Raw genomic sequence first — 14122 nt, forward strand, 5'->3', positions numbered from 1 at the left:
CCTCTCCACCACCTGATGACAAAGTCAGCTCACGCTACATCACCAAAGAAATGTTGATATGATACATATGAAATGTGCCAATGTTTCGTATTTGTGGTGAGCAGAAATGCACAATGTCAACATTTTCTTCTGGCGACTGGATTCTCTAGTGTCATGTGTATTTATGATGTGTACACAGTAATGTCTGATATCTGTTTCATCTGTGGAATGCAAACATCTCTACGAGAATAAAAATGCCAGAGCAGTTACTCATGATAATGTTTAGGACACTTTAGTGTGGAAAAAAATCTTTTTAATGAGTTGCAGTGAGGTAGAGAGAACGGTTATGGAATGAATAAACACATTTCCTAAGTCTGCATATTTGTTTTGTAGATTGGGGATCTCAAAGACCACTATCACTTCTTCCATAGCCGGACCATCAAGAGGTCGACTTTGTCCAGCCGCGGTCGCCATAGTTTCATCTCAATGGAGCCCAAGGTAAGTGCGTTGTGCTGTTTCATGAACCACATTAGTTAAAAGAGTGTGTGTTTCTTGTGCATTTAAATGGTGCTGGAGATAGTTTGACAAAATAATCATAACCATACTAGCTTTTCCTGAAGTTTGCTCAGTTGTTATAGAGATGACTCATCACATGACCTATGTACATCCATCTTATGATGATCACCATGATGTGTGAAGTTGAAAGCCATGAGGAAGTGGACCTTGAGTCATTTATTGAAAACTTCTATGTCCAGGGTGTAAAATTAAGTTTCACTCTTACAGGAGACAATTTTAAGACATCTTGACAAATATCCCCATATTTTTGGCAGACTGTCAGACAGGCATGTCTTAAACAAATACTTTATTTAGACCATTTGCTGATTTCTTTATGTTTGTGCTCATTTGTTTATCAGTGGTATATTTTGTTGATGAAACAATCCATTACACGCTAAACATAATTTCTACGTTGCAAGTACTTGAATCACTTCATCATCAGACTCCTGCTGTAACCTTATACACTTAACATACCACTTGACTCTGTTTTCCTATCCTTGTTGCTGCAGATGAGACCTGCACACAAACGGGTTATTGCAGCCAAGTGCTCATGAGGTCAGGAACTGTTGCATTGCAGGAAAACCCAAGTTTTGCCGACATTTCACGCAGTACTGATCATAGTCCTACAAATGAATTATAATAAGTGAGACCTATTCTGCTACTTCGCTTTTCCACAAACCCAGCAGCATCAGGTTTGATGGTTACGTTAAGAGAAGGAAGAGTTTGCATGTCCTCCTTCACGTCTGCGTGGGTTTTCTCTCGGTTTTCTGGCTTCCTCCCACAGTCCAAAGATTTGCAGGTTAATTGGTAACTCTAAATTGGCCGTAGGTGTGAATATGAACATGAATGGTTGTCTGTTTTTATGTGGCAGCCCTGTGATAGTCTGGCGACCTGTCCAGGGTGTACCCCGTCTTGGCCAGTGACAACTGGGATAGGCTCCAGCACCCCCGTGACACTGTACCAGGATAAGCGGGTGCAGAAAATTAATGAATGCTTTTACACCATAGTCACTTGTATGGGGAAACTTATCATCACTGGCCAATGGGTGTAACTGAAAACAGAATTTTATAAAAACATATAAAGATTTCATCACAGTATTTTTCTCATGTATCAGCATCTTGTTTCTGTGAAATACATTCAGACACTACATATCCATTTGGACAGGGTGGGGTCCCAGAAAGAAGCGCTACCCAATTAATTGACCTGTTGGATCAAAATTCAGGGAAATCCTAGATTTTTCTGTCCCAAATGTGTTGCTCTTTGAAAAGCGCAGTGCCAGGAATGCCAGTTAACAGAAAGCCTACGAAACGAAGAACGAAGGGTCCTGACACACCTGACTGATGGTCGGCTGTCCGCCATTGTTGGGCTGTCGGTGAGCTGCTGACACCTTAGTTTTTGCAGTGTTTTCTGCCCCGTCGGCCCTTGTTGGCTGTTTTTCAGCCAGTGCAGTGTGTTGAATTGGTGTTTGAGATAAAGCAGTCTGTCAGAGCCCGTTGGAGCTCATCGGTTGGAGTAATCACTGTGATTGTCAGTTCAGCTCAGTGCATGAGTTGAGAAACAAAAGTGAGGAAGGCAAACAAACAACTAAAATCGAGAGGGAGTGTGACTGAAACAAACTTGTTATATGAGGTAAGGCTATTTTTTTGCTATTGAACTCTCTCACTAGTACACGGTAAACATAATGTCTTCTTTTAACATCAGGTTTTGTTGTTAATGTGCTAAGTGCCTGACAAGCATCTTGAATCTGTTGTGTTGGTTTCCTAGTTTCCCTTTCTTTAGGACGAATACAGAGTAATGCCGTCTGCCAGTGTGGAGAGTTATTTCCTATCACTTAGGCACAGAACATATATGCCAGTTTGCCGTTGGCTGTTGTCTTTGCGGCGTGTTCAAGGGCAATGTCGGTCTTTGCCACCCCTGGTTCTTTGCCGTGTGTCAGACCTGAACTCTGAACCAATGAGCAGAATTGGTGCCACAACTGTCCAACCAGAATGAAATTTTGCCCCAGTGGTGTTACCATATTATACTACAGCCGCATGTCGGAGTTTAGTAGAATAGAAAAAAATCACGAATTTCATGTACTTTGATTTGGTTTCTACTTCACCAAGGTTAGGAATGCCTAATTAAATATAAAATACAGGCTTGCAAAGCGCAGCTCTGTCATTCAGATAACTGAACAATAGGACTGGGTATCAACACTGATTTCCCAAATTGATTCGTTTCCGAATTCACAAGGTACCAATTTGGTTTGATTTTCAATTCGATTCAATACCAACTTGATTTAACCCAGTGCATTATAAAAATATTATTGCTTATATCAAGAATTGACGCCAAAGCAGTTACATTTAAGTTAATGTTACTTAACATGAGCACGTTACAGCAGAAAACACTCCAGTGGGGTTTCTCCTAGAACGGACGTTTTGTAGATTGCGTATCTCGGTGATTTCTAGTTTTTTGGAAATTTGTGATATTTCCACAATATTTCGCTTCAAATTTTGCACATCTCACAAATGGCTTTGCTTGTGTCCAGCTCTTCTCTGTCTTCACACTTTTTAAATGCAGCCAGACATCTGTCTTTAGGCTTGGCGGTGGCTTCAGTGAAGCAGCTCCCACCATGTTTTGATTCAGCTGATGTCCATTAGTCTGTTTTGTGGCCAGATCTTGTTGTGTAAAGAATCAAAAGCTATACAGGGCTAACGGGGTTAAAGGTCATGCACTGGGAAAGGGCATATATTGAATGATCAAGTTTGTGATTTTACAAAATGATAGTAGATCATTCAAATAAAGATTGATGTGATTTTAGAAAATACATTTTTAAAAACCCAGCCCCACTGAAAAGTGTTTTTTTTTTGTGTGATTTGCATGAACTGGCCCGTCAAACAAGACTTAAACCCTTATGCTTGTCCTGTCAGTGCTGCTCTCATCATTGCACCAGGTCATCAAACCATGGCTGCATTATTAATGAAGCCTGGATCTCACACCACTTCATCAAAATACACAGGATGAATACAACAGAAGTACACAGTGAAGCCTTTTTTCTTTACTGATGTCTCGTTAAGTTTTATGTGTATAGAAAGTAGAGAGCTTCAAAGGAATTCAAGGACGAGACTGTTTGTGGAAATGTCTAATTCTTCCTCATACTTCAAGTACATCTTTTGTCATATTTGCGTCTGACGCAAACTTAACTTGTCAATGTCTGTCTGTTTGATGAAGTCACTTTATCAAGCATGCTGGGGATGGTTCCTGAGAACGCAAAATGAAACTCCCCAGATCCTTTACAGTGAAACTTAAAGTATCCAGTGTATGTCAGTTTTGAAAAATATAGACTTTTGGGGGGTTCAGGGATTTCATCCAGCAGCAATGGCTTTGTGTGTGTTTGTTTGCTCTTTTTTTAAAAAAAAAATGGATTCAAGGGCATGCAAGTTTGTTTGTATCTGTGCATGCACATGAATGCATGCTGACTGCTGAGAAATGATAATGATGCGATTACACGAAGAAAGGATGAAATGGGAGGAAGAAAACAGAAATGGTGAGCGTAACAGAAAGACAAGATAAGACGGTGGCTGTCACCTTCTGTTATCCACTTATCTCGTTGTCCTCTATCTCCTTGTTTGTTTTCTCTTTCCTTTCTCTACTTTTCTTGGCCCTCTTGGCTCATTTTGTCCACCTGCTGTCCTTACCTGTCATCTCTTTTCTTTCCTCTCCCTATCACTGTTGCTTTCAGCGTACTCATCTCCCTCCCTCCGTCTTTGGTTCTCCTGCTCTCTCGGGCCTGACACTGTGCCATGGTGGAGGAAGGTTTGTGTCCTGATGCCAGCTGGCTGAGGGACTGAGATTTTAGAGGACTAGATCAGAGAGGAGAGGTTAAAGGAGAGAAAAGGAGCTATTACAACAGAAGGAGAGTAAAGAGGAGCTGAAGAGAGGAGGGAAGAGAGGGGAAGATGGATTAGAGAAACCAAATAAAGGAAAAGCGGAGTGGAGAGGAATGGAGCTGTCAGTGTTTCCCCCCGACTCGCTATGCTTTCAGCGTAATCTGCGACCTGTCTGTGGGTTTGGGATCAACATGACGGCTAGTTTGGCACCAGCGTCTGGCATACTGCTAATGATGTTTTGCAATCAGGTTTTGTAATAATGACAGTGTGTGTGTTTGTGTGTGTGAGTGAGTCAGATGGGTGTAGCGGTGCCATGAAAGGCGCACCCTGCCATCCACAGTACTCACTGGCACGCACGTTACCATGGTGATGCAGCACAGCACAGATTACCGCTTTATGGCATCCGCCTAACTGCAGTGTCACTTGCCTCTCAGGTCAAAGACCGCTATTTTTCCAGGCTGTTAAATGACTCTGCCAAGGCCACTGGCCTGGAGAGAGCGTGTGTCTTCATTATGATAGCTGCACATTTTTTGGAGCCTGTCGCGGGTTTATTGTTAGAGATGTTTATCAGTATTCCTGGCAGGCAGTGAAGGCTTAACCAACTTTATAACCTCAAAATAATTAAACAATGCTTTTAAGGTTCTATATGCAACATTCAGAGCATTGATTCGGCAGCAAACCACTATGCTGTGTAAAGATTGTAATGTAAGTAATGGTGTCCTGAGCAGAGAATGAAGTTCTGCGGCCTCTGTGTGTGTTGCAGTCCGAGCTTCTCTGTGGTTTGTTGGGGTAAGTTGGTCTGGCTGCGCATTCAAGTTTGTGCATGTGTTCATCCCTCTGGCTGTCTTATCGCAGCCACTTTACACTGTGCTCATTAGGCACCTGCCGCAGCAAGCGAACACGCCATCTGAGGTCATTTTGACTTGAACAGCAGACTTCACTACAAGCTGAAAGATAAGCTGTAGAAACAGGTGACCAGCCTTACAATTAAAACCAGCCACTGGCGATTTGACCAGCTGAGTTGCAGGTGACACCTCATCGTGAATCATTGGTCTGAACACAGTGGTGTCACGACATGGTACGTTTTTGATAGAGCAAAGAAGTTCATATGACAAATACATTTCCTTGATTTTTAATTTATTAAAACTAACATCATAATGTATGATCTTGAAAGATCTTTGAATAATGATGGAGCCATACCTGAGTGACCCATCTTCTGGAGTGTCTTCTTAGCAGCTTATAAAACAAAAACAGTGCCTTATATAATGTAGTATAATAGTTATAAACAAATACAAACAAAAGAAACAATTCTGTTTCTGATATGCTAGAGAAATTTTCATGTTTTTTAAATTTTTAAATACCTCAAAACTAATATCATCATTTGGGCTTTTGTCTTTTGTACAAAGCGGGAATTGGGCGCTGCATTGGGCTCGTGAAGGAATATTGTTATGGGGCTCGAATGCATTAAGCCTGTTCCTAAAGCCAGTATTTTCCACTACAGAGTTACGTCTCATATCCACAGCTATAAATGTAGCACTGTGTAGTGATTTCCTTTGCCCAGTTCAGTTGGGAATGGCTGCCTAAATGCTGCGGGGATAATGTTACCTTCTAGTGTGTGTGTTGCTTCTTTTTTCATCTAGTTTTACCGATTGACATATTGGGGTGATGTCGCCGAAAATGAGTTGACATGTTTGAAGTATTCCTACTGATGTAACCTACTGTCGTGAAGCAGATGCAACATACTGTAGTGTTTTTTCATCATCATCTGAATTCACAGCGAAACCAAAGTGGCTCCAAACGCCAGACCAGGTTACTGGAGGATCTTCTATTTCTGGTCTGGTACTGGCATCACTAACCCTACCTTAGCGTAGCATGCCTCCCAGTGTGTCTCACTGGTGTAGAATGTATTGGTTTGGGAATGATAGGGGCAGACAGCATGTTGACTGGTATGTGATGTGGACTGCCTTGATGAGCGCAGTGGCACTAAAAATATTAAGTCTCACACAATTAAAGCTGTATGTTTTATTTTCCAGTTGTAACGGGACTAGTTCAAAGAATGGATCATTTTGTAATTCGTAGTGAACAGAAAGCCTCATACTGAACGGTTCAATACCAATACATAATGTTACACCCCTTGTGTTAATATGGCAGTCATTGGTGATATCGAGATGGTGATGGGACGGAAGTGTAGCACCCACGTTGGTTCCACCCAGTTAACACCGTTGTTTAGCGTTGTTTATTGAGTTAGCACCGTTAGCTGCGAGCTGCTGGCTCAGCCCCCTCCATGTTGAGAAACACGTCCAGACGATCTAATACGCCCTGAATTTGCATAGAGCCCCTGTAATTTCTCATTTTTAAATCAGCAAGCTTAATTTTCCATCTGAACAAAATTAGAGAACAAATGTTTTAACTCTTTAGGTATCATTACATGACTATAATGGAACTGAATGCACAGTTACATCTTAAATGTGCCTTTGAAGTTCATGTGTAGCCTTCCCTTTGTGTATCACAGTTCCCGTAATCAGTTTGAGAAAGGCGAAGTGATGAAATCTGCTGCAGCGCCAATTAAAACTGCATCTACAAACCTGTTAGTAAGGAAATCTTCTCTTTGTGTCTTCAGCAGCACTCAACTTGCACCTTGCACAGCTATGCTGACGTACGCCCATGACTCATTCATACTGGGAGTTACACGAGAATTTGGACAGCCACAGACTTTTTCCTTGTAGCTCTGCACTGTTGTTAGATTTTGGTGTGAAATGAGTTCAAGTGTACTCGGCCGGCTTTGTTTGAAATCTATTTCCAGCTTTTTCGAGTTTACTGTAAACAACAATTAGAGTACTACAGTGGTTGTTCCTCCTTTTATAATGCCGTTTTGAAGTCTATGCACAGATTAGTAGAGAGAAACTAAACGCCTCCGCGGCTTTCTGTCCACGGCGTTCTGTTGCAGGAGCATGGTGTTTCCAGACGGTTTCACTTAGCGAGACTCTTGTTTACTTGAAGTCATTTATCCAGACATGTGCAGGAAAACTGAGAGCCAGGTGTGGTCTGCAGCTGAATCCTCGCCGGGATACATTGAAATGCAAAATGGCTGTGACGACAAAATGAAATTTCAGTGTTTCGGGATATTTATGAGTTGCAGGCTTCTAGAAGTCGTGCCACATACGGAAAATATTTCACCACATAGTAAAACTACTCGAATGAGCTCAAATCCAATTATTAAACAATTTAAACAAGTCTGCTCAATTTTTTTTATCCGCTACGGCTCCTAGATTTTTTTTCATCATCCAACTGCCTTTAGAGATCACTGTATTCATGAACATGTGTGGAAGACAAGGACACTCACAGCATCAAGGAGACAACACAGACGGAGCTTGTGTACCTGTCAGGACCTTAGGGGTAATTTGCATACTCACAGGTACTGTGTGACTCCACACAGTCCCAGGTACGGATTTCCATAAAGCCAGGATGCTTGTGGGACATTTTGCTATAGACTCCTCAATCTGTTTTTGCCTTGAATTTGTTTAACAGATGAACGATTAAGGAGTCGACGCCCTGAGAGGAGCACCTACAGCTGGCCGGAGCAGCACCACAGGGCTCAAGCCGTCTGTAAAAAGTTGTGCGACTGTGCGCAGTGTTTGGGCTGAGGCACTGAATTGCACTTAACAGCTCAGAAGAACTGGCTTCTCGTGTCAGTCCAAAGGCTGTTATGGGTGTTGTGCTACACTAGCCTCTGACCTTTTTTTAAAACTCCCAGCTTTCAGTTCTTTAGCCTGCAACTCAAACAGCGTCTCGAAAAAAAAAAGCAGTGAAAGTGGATCAATTTGTTCCCATTTGTTCTATTGAAGTGAACTCTTCCCCAGTTTCCCCTGGTTACTGACCCAGCCAGCAAGAGCCACCTGCAAACCCTTACACAGAGAGCGAATGAGACAGAGAGGAGGGAGGAAGGGGGTTGGAATGGGAACGAGAGAGACAGACAGGCAATCTCAAAGAAAAATGGGCATCTGCGGAGAAGAAGACCTGAACCTCAGCAAAGAAGAGACAGCGAGAAAGGAGCAGATGAGGGAGAGAGATGAGAAAAGTGAAAGAGTGAGGTAGTAGAGGGAGTTGGAAGTGGGAGAAAAGAAAAAAAAGCAGGGCAGCGGAGAGGTACAGGTGCTAGCAGATCATTCCTCTGCTCCACCGAGCTGGAGTTAAAAAAATGGAGCAGATCCAATCGTCATGCCTCGGAGCTTGCCAGCAGATTGGCACTGAAACAAAGGCAATGATACATGGGCTAGTTTTACAGGCAATAATAGAGGGCAATATTGTCTTTGTTTGGATAGGGATTGGCAAACGTGACTCAGTTGATGTGGATAACTGCAGGCCGTTACCAGTGAGTGATTCTTAGCAGGGACAACAAAGGATGGTATTGGCCTTGATTGCTTTAGAAAAACTGTTGAATAGCATTTATCTGCTTCAGGTCATCCTGCAAATTGAGGACAAAAGTGTATTTTTTTTTTTAATAAACCCATGTATAGAAATGCAAAGCCACCAATGGTCCTGTTCCCACTGGACAAAAACCCACTAACATCTTGCTTTTGTATTCAATGGGAAAGGGTATAATTGGCATTCACTTCTGGGTCATGACTCTGCAGTGGTCACTGGTATTTATTGTCTCCAGCTCTGATTGGCTTTAATCGGCAGTGATGGAAATACGACACCAAGGTGGACAGGCTGATTTGAGCCCCCTTGCTGGCATAATGCAATGACAGAGCATCACAAATTCCAGAAACTGATTTCGTAAGAAATATAAAAAAGAAGTAACTACGGTAACATTTTTCCCGCCCGCCATACTGCTTTCTACTGTTTACTAACCTGTTTTCGACCATAGACTATGTAAAATAATGGGCGTACTTACTGTGATGTTATGCATAGGTTTGTGGAATTCGGAATCTCCATCTTATGTTTTTTGGAGCCAGACGTGACCATATTTGGACAAGAGGGTAGGGCTGTGGATGAGCGAGGGGTGGAGCTAACTCACTCATTTAGATCATGCTAAAGGGCAGCTACAAAGTCCCTTCATTACACTGCCTTTGCATTTTTACACAGGACAGCATGCCGGCATCGCGGAAACGAAAGAGGTTTTACGCGTAACACAACAGCATCTGCCTCTAGTGTAACAAATAACATATGCGTCGGTGCCACTTTCTAAACATAAACAATGGCATTTACACGGCCTGTCATACTGCCATTGATCTCGTCCTCTTCTAGGATGGTAAGGAGCTCCCGGACATTTTCAGCTGCGGTTCTTCTTCTATGAGTTAGCTTCTAACTACTTCCAGCTGCTTTTAGGTCTCCCGGGGCTAGGTCGCACTCATAATATGTCGTCAGAACCTCACAATAGTCACATCCATGGTCCCAGTCTGCCGGCTGTCCCATTTTATGCAGATGTTGATTCAACGCTGTTGTTACCTGTGCCGCCAGCTTAAAGGTGAGACAACTCCCTCCATTCTGCAATTATACCTTTAACAGTGGGACATTCTCGCCTTAAACAGACAGTGTAAAAGGGTCAATAGACTGTGGTGACGCATCGCAGACAGCCTGTCACTCAAAAGGCCACACCCTTAAATGTGTGCATCTTTGGGCCTTAAAAAATGTAAACTGGTGACGTATATAAAAATTCACACCCTGCACAGTTGTCATGAACGGAAAATTAGCTATAGAGACCAAAATTGTTTTTTGTACCAGGCTGTAAACATGTTTATTTGTGTTGTAAAGTTGGGCATTATAACATGGGGGTCTATGGGGATTGACTTTGTTCTAGTGCCAGCCTCATGTTCCAATTCAATTAACTGCAATTTTTTGGCACTTCTGCATTGGCTTCATCTTTCAGCCTTGGAGGTTGCCACTTGTTTTCAGCCCATCCATGATGTTAATGTGATACAACAGAAAAAAAAAACAGTAAGGCGTATTTGTCTACTGCAGAGCTGTGTAGGTGGCTCTGGTCTACTGGCAAAGGAACAGCAGTCTAACGCCTCTTTTCATTGGGTTTCCCAGCTTTTAAAAAACCTGCATACAGTAGAAAAAGGTGGAGATAAAAAGTAGGGAACCATTTGAAATTCAAAAAGAAATTTGCTGTGTTTTTTACCAATAGTGGCAGAGATAAATTATTACGTACACAGGTAATATAACAGAGGATATGGAACAGTAAAGCACCACTGTATTTTCAGTGGATACACTCTTCCTCAGTTAGCAGATACTTCATGTGTGTATCTTTATGTTACAGCCATATAGCGTTTTCACTATAATCATCTGCTCTTTCTGAAGAAGATCTATGTTGCTGGAAAAATCAATAAAACTAAATTATCAGCCCCTCTGGCAGCGTAGGGGCTGAGGTGTGTGTATATATGTGTTCATATATATAAATATATATATATATATGAACACCAGCAGAGTTGTTTAGATATCATGATATTAATGTCGGCATCGCCCACATTCCCAATGAAACCCCTGGACTCATTTATTTTCCTCTGCCTGTGTACTCATATTGATATTGTTGGTCACGGTTTGCTTAAATTATTTTCTTGTGGCTTTAGAAGTAGTTTCCCTCTCCCCGTGCTTCTGAAACAGAAAATGTGCAGTTGTGAGAATGAGAGGTGTGAAAATGACGACGTTGTTGATCAATGGGAGATTCTTACAGCACCTGCCGCTGCAGAACTGCTGAATCTGTCTCAGACTACTTTAGATGTAGACTGACAACATAACTCTTCTTTACAAATTTAATATCCAACCTTTTTATCTATCTTCTCCCTTTGTTTTGTCAAAACATTCAGAGCAGTTTTCAGCACATAGACCTATAAAGTAATCGGATGAAAACTCTGAAAAGAGGATGATTTTTGGGTTGAACATTTCATTTTTCAGAAAGTGTCACTAAAGCAGTAGAAAGTGCAGACAGCAAACCAATTATCATCTGGACCAAACTACATAAAGTAGATGAACACTTGAGTGTTTCTGATCCTGCAGGTAAAACAATGCATTAAAGGTGCTTTATGGCCCTTTTTTATCCACTGCGCTAAGTCAGTATATAGGTATGTGGCAATAATGATGCCAATACTTCAAAGATCCTAAATTGCTATACTTGCTACCTCCTTAGGGAGGATGGAGGTCCTCCTCCGCTGCAGAGCAGCACCTGACAGAGGTGGAATGGATTCAGTGTCTTGCTCAAGGACACTTTACAGGAGTGGATACTTGCCAGAAGGCAGATGCATGAAACCTAGGTTCTTCGGCTGGTGTCCTTGTTCATTAGGCAACTTCAGCAAAGTGCTCTGAAACCCTTAAAACCCTTGAGTCTTATCAGAGACATCTGAGGTGAACTACACACTAATTGGGATCCAACTTCAGCAAAATCATTCCTTTTTTTTGCCATCTGTAAAGTCTTTGCTCCGTCTCGTCAGTCTCTAGAGGAATTAATGGGGGAGAGGATTGGTGGCGAGATGAGAGGCAGTGATGCATTAATCGTCAGACCTCCCTTGAATTACCAAGTTACGGACACGAGCAGTTAAAAGTTACACTGCTGATCAAAGATTGAGCTTGATGCTGCGCTAATGTATGCAAATTGTAATGATACACCAGTGCTTTCGCGCGGACACACACACGCACAATTCCTGATGACAGTGTTGTTTTGAGGCTAATGGCGTGTGTAAACGGTTGCTTTGAAGCTGATGGTCCTGACAGAACTTGGAGTGAAATGAGCTGAGACCTCGGCAGAAGGAGAAGCACCAGGCTAAAACTAAACGTCTCACTGTGTTTTTTACTCTTTGTCTTTCCTTTTCTCCCATATCTTACTCCTTTAAAAGGGAGGTCTGCACTCTCGTGTTATTAAAGTACGTCACCAACAAAATCGTTTTTCTGCTGTCACTCCTTCGTGATCTATAAAGAGCTACATACTTGAGTTATTAAATCAGTGTTATTTATAAAATCAATCATCCCTCCCTTCAATTGCTGTCTTTTGGTCTCACTTGCTTTTTGTTTTCACTTCCCTACTCTTCCAGCTCGGTCTTTTTTTTTATTGACTCTCCTGGGACTTGTTCTCTTCAGCTCTTTATCACCTCTCCTTCTCTCGTCTTATCTTGTCTCGTTGCCTCCCTCTCCAACTCTCCGGAGAGCCTGGCACATTATTTCAGTGCATGAGACCAGATAATCACTCTGCAGTCATTATGTCAGCTTTTCTCGCCTCTCCTCTCTTTCTACTGGTGCTGTATTGATGTGGAGTAATGTCTTTGCAGTCGGACATTGTTCACTAAAGCCTCACACTCCTGGATCTGGCAAACTGAGCAACAAAACACTGTTTTCAGCGTGAAAATGATTCTATTGATTGATCTTTTATGAGAGCGGTATCTGTCTGTCTGCACATAATGCGTAGATGCTTTGAGTTCACAGTAGATGGTGTGTTGATTGTTTCAGGAGGAGCGCACATTATTTACTGTATAAATAAGCAGTAGCTCCACAACACTTCATCTGGACATGCTGCATTCCTGAGGGATCCCACTGTAGCCTGTGTAAGCTGTCACACAATCATGTTTATGTGCAAACTGCAGTCTGAAGAATCCATCAATCATTTTGGCAGAAATATTTACATCTCAGGATGCTCTCATGTTGCTTGACACATGCGTATCATGTGTGTGTGTTGCTAATATTTCAATTTTGTGTCATCATCATTTCCAGTCCGTGTAAACTTCTCTTGGAGTCGTTTAAGACAGATGAGGTCTGCAGGACTTCGGCTAGACTAAACACAAGATTTTCAGGGTTTTAAAAAGAGGTGACCAGGGCCAAGCGAGTGGGTCCAGCCCTCTTGTTCAGATCCAACAATGCTGATTTTGAAATCGGAAAATTCCGTCTGAAAGCGGAGGGAGATTCCTGCCAAGGAATGCCTTGCGCCTTGAAACGAGCCCATAACATTTGAGAGATTGATGTTACCTGAGAGACATTTATGTCTTCGGTGCATATGTGTGCATATCAGTCTGTCCATTTTGCAGACAGGGAGAAATGAACTGATGGAGAGAAAAAATCTAGTCCACTGTAAAACTCTTGTAGGCCAACACTAGAATGAATAAAAGTCTAACTTTAGATGGATACAGTCCAGGATATAGGGAAATATATCAAGATTCTGCTGATACATCTTTTAGGTGTACTTTATTTTTTGTGATCAAATGATGATTGTGTTTTTAAGCACGGCATATACAAAATATATTGACTAATAAAATGACCAAATACGTCAAAACAAGTGGGTGCAGTTGAGGTTAAAGCAATACAACTATAGATAATCAAGGGCAGCTATGCTATCCATCCATGCCCTTATTGTCATAGGGCATACTCTGTTCATCTTTACTGCAAAGACAGACTTGGAGTGCAACACAGCTGTTAAGCCATCAAACAGCCTATCTTGAGAGTAAAGTAGAGCTGCCCCTGACTAAGAATATTCCTAGTCCACCAATAGTTGTCATCTAGGGCTATTAGTCGACTAGTCGCTTGCATGTTTACGCAACACAATGGTTTGAGTTGAAGGTGTGAGAAAGAATAGTATCAGTAACACTGTTAACACTGTGCTACATTACAGAGAAATACAAAACCGTACTAATGAACCTTCATTAATATAGGCCTATATTTTATCTACAAGTGCACGTCACACACTGAGCGAGCTGCCTGTTAATGACTCTGTCGCCAAAGCAGTAATGATTGTG

At 41.9% G+C, this 14122-nt stretch overlaps 1 protein-coding gene across 3 annotated transcripts in view; it reads left to right on the forward strand.

Moving 5' to 3' along the window:
- Window positions 1-14122, forward strand: part of pcsk5b (proprotein convertase subtilisin/kexin type 5b) — a 121449-nt gene that overhangs the window by 7676 nt on the left and 99651 nt on the right. For all 3 annotated transcript variants that reach the window (XM_049578060.1, XM_049578062.1, XM_049578061.1), the window contains exon 2: window positions 373-477. In XM_049578060.1, the coding sequence (XP_049434017.1) occupies window positions 373-477 (105 nt within the window). The remainder of the gene's footprint in view (window positions 1-372; window positions 478-14122) is intronic.

Source organism: Epinephelus fuscoguttatus, linkage group LG6 (assembly GCF_011397635.1).
Source record: "Epinephelus fuscoguttatus linkage group LG6, E.fuscoguttatus.final_Chr_v1".
NCBI lineage: Eukaryota > Metazoa > Chordata > Actinopteri > Perciformes > Serranidae > Epinephelus > Epinephelus fuscoguttatus.